The sequence below is a fragment of the Eutrigla gurnardus genome (genome assembly GCF_963514095.1).
Source record: "Eutrigla gurnardus genome assembly, chromosome: 10".
NCBI lineage: Eukaryota > Metazoa > Chordata > Actinopteri > Perciformes > Triglidae > Eutrigla > Eutrigla gurnardus.
Genome location: NC_139924.1, coordinates 8,589,869 through 8,595,965, shown reverse-complemented (window position 1 = coordinate 8,595,965; position 6,097 = coordinate 8,589,869). Strand labels below are relative to the sequence as shown.

The following is a 6,097-nucleotide window of genomic DNA, read 5'->3' as shown; positions in this document are numbered from 1 at the left end:
ATGTTGGCGTCAGCTGTGATCGCCACATCTATCACCACCACTGTCTTCTGCTCTTTGTCCACCACCACTATGTCCGGTTGGTTAGCCAGGAGCTGTTTGTCAGTCTGGAAGCTGAAGTCCCACAGAACCTTGGCCCTGTTGTTCTCAGTCACCTTCTGTGGTATGGCCCATTGGGATTTGGGTACTTCTATTCCATACTGGTTGCAGATGTTCCTGTGTACTATCCCAGCCACTTGGTTGTGCCTCTCCATGTACGCTGATCCAGCTAGCATCTTACACCCTGCTACTATGTGCTGGACTGTCTCAGGGGCTTCTTTGCACAGTCTGCATCTTGGGTCTGATCTGCTCTGGTCGATCCTGGCCTCTATGGCTCTTGTGCTTATGGCCTGTTCTTGTGCTGCCATGATTAGTGCCTCTGTGCTGTCTGTCAGTCCTGCATTTTCCATCTACTGGTAGGATTTCTTGATATCAGCCACTTCCTCTATCTGACGGTGGTACATGCCATGTAGGGGCTTGTCCCTCCAGATTCTCTGCTCCTCCTCCTCCGCACTCTCATCAGGGGTCTGCTGCCTGAGACATTCACTTAGCAGTTCATCCTTTGGGGCCATTTTTTCGAATTTTCGATGTTTCATCCTGGACTGTGGCCTACTAGCCCTCGGCCTCCCTCTTTCCGCTTAGTGTATAGCCTCAGGGTGCTGGACTTGGGGTGGAACCCTCCGTGCATGGTGAGGAGCTTCCTAGTCCTGATATCTGTGGCTTCTATCGCCTCCTTTGGCCAGCTTATGATACCAGCGGGGTATCTGATGACTGGTTGTGCGTTCATGTTGATGGCTCGGACATTGTTCTTACCATTCAGCTGGCTTTTCAGGACCTACCGATATATATATATATATATATATATATATATATATATATATATATATATATATATATATAAAGTAGCAAGCTAATCACAAGATGCTGTTTTGTGTTTGTGGCCCTTCTCTTTTCTCTTCTAAGCTACCTATTTTTCACTTTGTATCCAAGCCGTATACTGACATCAAGTGTTTTGCCCTGTGGCTCCGTTATGCAGGGCCTTTAAACCTGATAGCAAATCCATGCTGCATGCCTTTCTAATCTCCCAACAAAAGACAGACAAAAATGCTCTGGGGATCATTCTATAGGCCCTGCTAACTTGATACTATGGATACAAATGTAAGTAGGCTATATGGGCTGACTATCCTGGGGAGCTATCCATCATCAGACTGCACTCAAATTCTGGCAACTGAGGATGATCTTGTATTACGTGAAACTGAAAGAGTACTATCACAATGGACTTAGCTTACATCTTATTCAAGTTTTTCAACAAAATGCAATACCCTAAACATCAGGGCAGATGTTGATTAGATACAAGCAGACAGTCACATTCTGACATGTTGATAGACTATATTGATGTAATCTGTCTATTGATTTTTTTTTCTGACGCGCTTGCTGCTATCTGTCTGCTTCCTCCCTCAAAGGAGCCAATTAGCTCAGAACCTGTGTATGAATTCTTCTACAGTCGGATTAATTACTTTACAGCCCCTTTTGGTGTGTGATTATGTTCAAACTTGCACGTAGACGTCTTTGTGTGTGTGGGTGAGGATGAAACATCCGGGCATCAGTGTGTGCCATTAAATGCGGTATGTTGTGTAATGAAGCCCTCACCTGTCCCCAGCCGTCTCTGTAATTACAGTGCCAGGCTGAGCTGCTGGCCGGTGGGAAGCCTCCGTTTATCAGCATGCTCAGTTTAGTCTACAAAACAACAGCTGGTCAGACAGGAGACCATGGCTGCTCTGCTCTCTCCGACATCATAACAACACTCTGTTCTGTGTTGTTTTTCAAAACAGTCTAGTAAACAAAAGTAAAAATTTTTTATAATAATTCCATTGTAAGTGTTATATGATACCCAAATACACCAGTCAGGTACATTTGTTGTGGAATTTATCAAGGCCAGTACATTTTTTGTAGCTATTTGTTAGCAATTGGCAACACATTTTTATTCAGAACACACAGTAATCAGTTCTGCTTCCATTTGATTCAGATTTCTGTCTTAGGTTTCATAGCCTATTTATTTGTCTCTCTGTCATATGGAAGCACTGAAGAATGTAATAGAGTAGTTTATTCATGAAATAATTGGCAGCTAAAAGGGATATAGGACTGAAAGAAGTTACTCTTTGAGGTCTTTGGCCTGATGTTCAAACGTTATATTACAACTGGCCAAAAATATTAAAAGGGGTATCCCTGAGTGTTTGGTGTGCGTGTTATCTCTTTGTCAGGTTGACAGTCCACTGATATGAATTCCTGTCTCTGTCCAATCTAATCTACTGTAGTGGAAAAGACGCAGAGCAAAGCTGTGAGCTAAATATTTTTTCAATGCCTTCTATTGCTAAGTCAGTGTGCAGGCTAAAGCACATGGCATTATGTGTCTATTGAATAAGGGAAATGCTTTCCTGAATAGCACAGGGTTTTGTTTTTGCATCACACTTAGTTGATCTTCAGTAGTGCTAAAATGCAAATTGTCTCTGGGCGTAGCCTATTTTGATTGCTGTAGAGAGAAAATATTGATATTATTATCAACATTCACAGCTCGTAAGCATGAAATTGTCACCAAACTACACTGGATGATAAAAACAGTAGTCACATTGCATGCACAAACGTGCACGTACACACTCTCACCCAGAATGTTCGGCATGGTGTCTCTGAGGCCTTGTTGACACCCGTCTGTCTCCCTACTGATTTAGCGGGTAACCCTGCCAGCGCCTTACTGTCTTCAACTCACACATACAGCTGTTGGAGTGGGCCGTGGTCCAGCGCCGCGCAGAGATGCCTGCACACCTCGCCCTGCTTTATTCAATCACGGTGCGAGATATCTGTGACAATGGGAATCCCTGGGTCAAATAGCTATTAGTCCCATGTTGGCAGGGTGCAAAGCGGCAGGCATTTTGATCTGTTAAATCTGCTAGGGACGACCTTGGAATCCGGTGATGGAAAGGTTCAAGGGTGCCGAGCTCAAGCACACTTTGTCCTGCTGTGACCCCTCTGTTTGCGCCGGGGGGGAGGTGTGTCAGGGGGTTTAACATTAGATCAGGGATAACACGGTTTTAAGCAGCTGTCAAGTGTGAGATGAATTGAGAGATTTGCTTTGGTATACTGTCAAAATCCCTTTCTTAGCACCGACCGAACAGAGAAGGAAGAATGTAAAAGTGTAATGTCTGCATTTGGGTCCAGCCCAAGCGTGACAACTGTACACAACCACAAGAGAGTAGAGAGTAAATAAAGTTTGGGCAAATACACTTTGCTTTCCGATGGAGAGGTAGATGAGAGGATGGACACCACTCTCTCATGACTGCGTCATAAAATATGAATATATACTTAATTTAACCCAAACCTTTTCCTTTAAACCTAACCAAGTATTTATTGTGCCGAAACAGCCTGCTTCTTTTTCTAGTGTCATGTAGTCCCGTATTTCTGTCCACCCCCAAAGAGACTGACTTGGGTTGTCTGGCAAAGTCATGGTGGAGACACGTCTCCAGAAGGGTAACCAATCCAGTCCAGTCCCCGTGAAACCACAGCATGCTATTTTTACACTTTGGACAAAGGCAGGCTAGCTGTTTTCCTTTTTTTTTTACAACCTTTATGCCAAGCTCAGCTAACCAGCTGCAGGCTATAAGTCCATATTTAACATACATACATGAAAGTGGTATCAATCTCTTAACTCTCTGACAGGCATATTTCAACAAACAATTTATCAGATTTCGAAGCAGATTGAGATTCATTGCTGCAAGTTCTATAGAATTTTGTCAGGGAACGTTTTAGAATATAAACCTATAAAAAAAAAAAAAAAAAAACATAACCTACTTTTTCCAGTGGCCCTTACGCCTCACTGCCCATCAGCCTGTCTGCACTTCACTGACGGGAGCAGAATCTGATTCAACCCAGTTGCCTGTGCCTGTCAATCCATCGATTGAGAGAAACAGACTTAGGAAGGCTGCCAGCCACTACATGCAACACTGCCAGACGACGTACACATGCTTTTATTGTCTTTCCTGGATGGCAGATGTCATCCAGCAGCCACAAAGAATATCGAAAGTAACTCAAATGCAATGGCAGAAAGGGACTGTATATATCACGATACATTGATAACTATGAATAATGAACTTCCCTTTTTTCCAAAGTGCCTCTGTGACAGGGATGAGAGCACGATGAGTCGTGGTATCAGCTGGATTAAAACCTACGTGCCTCAAGTGTTACATTTTGGAGTGGCCGCTCTGTCATTCTTCTTTCCCCCATGTGCATAGCTTGTACCCAGATAGCAAGGGAGTGATACTGTTACAGAAGCCGTGAGTATTGTGTTTGGAACAACAACTGGAATAAAGTTTTAAAAATAACCCTGAGTCCCTCCTCTGTTGTGTGTGAGAGAGAGAGATACTCTGTATGGTCGTAGATGGGGAAACACACCAGTGGATGAGAGTGTGGATAACAACACACTCCATTGGTTGTTCAGTCGGTGCGTACATCGGTCTGCATGCGAAACAAGGGGCGGTCCGCTGAGGGTGGCTACTTTAAGAGCGGGCCCTTCGCCTGCCGACCTGCAGGGGGCCCCGACAGCGACAAGAAGATCAGCTGCTAGTAGATGCTACGAGAAGAAGGGCCGCAATAGAGAAGTTTCCAGCCAGAAGACAAGCCGTCGTAGGTCAAGTACTAGTGGGACACATGAGAACATCTGATTTCTCCACTTCCTGTTCATAGTGAGATCACAGCCAAAAGAGGAAAGGTAACAGCTGAGTTTGTGTGTTATTATTCTGAATAATGTTGGCATTGTTGAGAGAATAATGTAGGCTACAGATCTAATCAAAACCTTTAAAAACAAATGTGTGAATGACTTTTAAGAAATGGAAATGCAATGAGTGCAAAGGGAAAAATAGATACATTGCTCATTGTATCTATTTTTTTAGTATGCTTTGTGGGTGTGAGTCATGTCCCATATGTGTCTATGAGGGGTTGTTGTGGCCCCTTTCCCTGTTGAGTGACGATAACTGTGATGTAACAACCATGTGCCACAGCAGACAGACACACTCAAATATATACCTGTAGTATGTCTTTCATTTCTCATAGATCTCTTAACCCGTCAGGTCCAGGGCCAGCCACAGCTCTTTAAGGACATCCAACACATCTGCGTCCTCCGTCCTTGTCCCCTTCTTTCCTCCCCTCCTCGGGTGCGATACCGCCATGGACCGCTCGGTGCGGGAGCTGTTCCTCAACTTCATGATAGTCTTATTCACAGTGCTGCTGATGTGGCTGCTGGTGAAAACCTACCAGGACTGAGCCACGGAGCAACAAGAGAGAAGATGGACAAGAGGAGAAGGAGACGGAGGGATGTGTGTGGAGGGAAGCCAGCATGATTAATGTAGGACTTGTTGCGGGTTGATTCATCTTCAGAAACAGTGTTTACATCTTTTCATTCTTTTAGTTTTGTGTGGTCCAGAGCTATGAGGTCTGTAACCATGTGCTTGCTACATACAGGGCATAGTGTTATAGACAAACTAGGCTCAGATCAGTATTTGTATTGTGAGATGTTTTTTGAACATGGCCTTGAATCTCGAGGATGGGAGGGTGAATAAAAAGAAATAAACTGGGAAAAGTGCCAGCTATAAAACACTCTAATGTCATTATAAACAGTAGTATATACAGGTGTTATTTGTGTGACCTTTGTTACTGTTGTGTCTATTGTTCTGTTTTTACTAAGTGATGAATGTATCAAATACAGATCCTGTACTCAAATAAGAAGACATCAACACAGAAAATTAAGCATTATGTTTATGTTCAGTTCTTGCCATTAAACAGTGTTCCAGTTGTGGGATTATTTTTCCGTTTCATAAGACAAACATACTTCGCATTCATGATTTACACAGTGAAGCTCATATTTTTATCCTCCTGGTTTAAGTTATTGTGTTCTTTGAAGCTTGAGTGTTTCTCTATGGTAGTCCCACATTTCCATCAAAGAAGCAGTTACTGATGTATTGATCACATGTACAATTATATATCATGAGGGAAGAAGAGAAACAGAGGATGAATA

The 6,097-nt window shown here is 43.4% G+C and overlaps 1 protein-coding gene across 1 annotated transcript; it reads left to right on the top strand.

The window, feature by feature from the left end:
• Window positions 1–4,518: 4,518 nt before the first annotated feature.
• On the top strand, window positions 4,519–5,876 carry sln (sarcolipin). The gene has a single exon (XM_084019173.1). It carries the CDS (start codon window positions 5,251–5,253, stop codon window positions 5,344–5,346), a length of 96 nt encoding a protein of 31 aa, XP_083875299.1. The 5' UTR covers window positions 4,519–5,250; the 3' UTR covers window positions 5,347–5,876.
• Window positions 5,877–6,097: the final 221 nt, after the last annotated feature.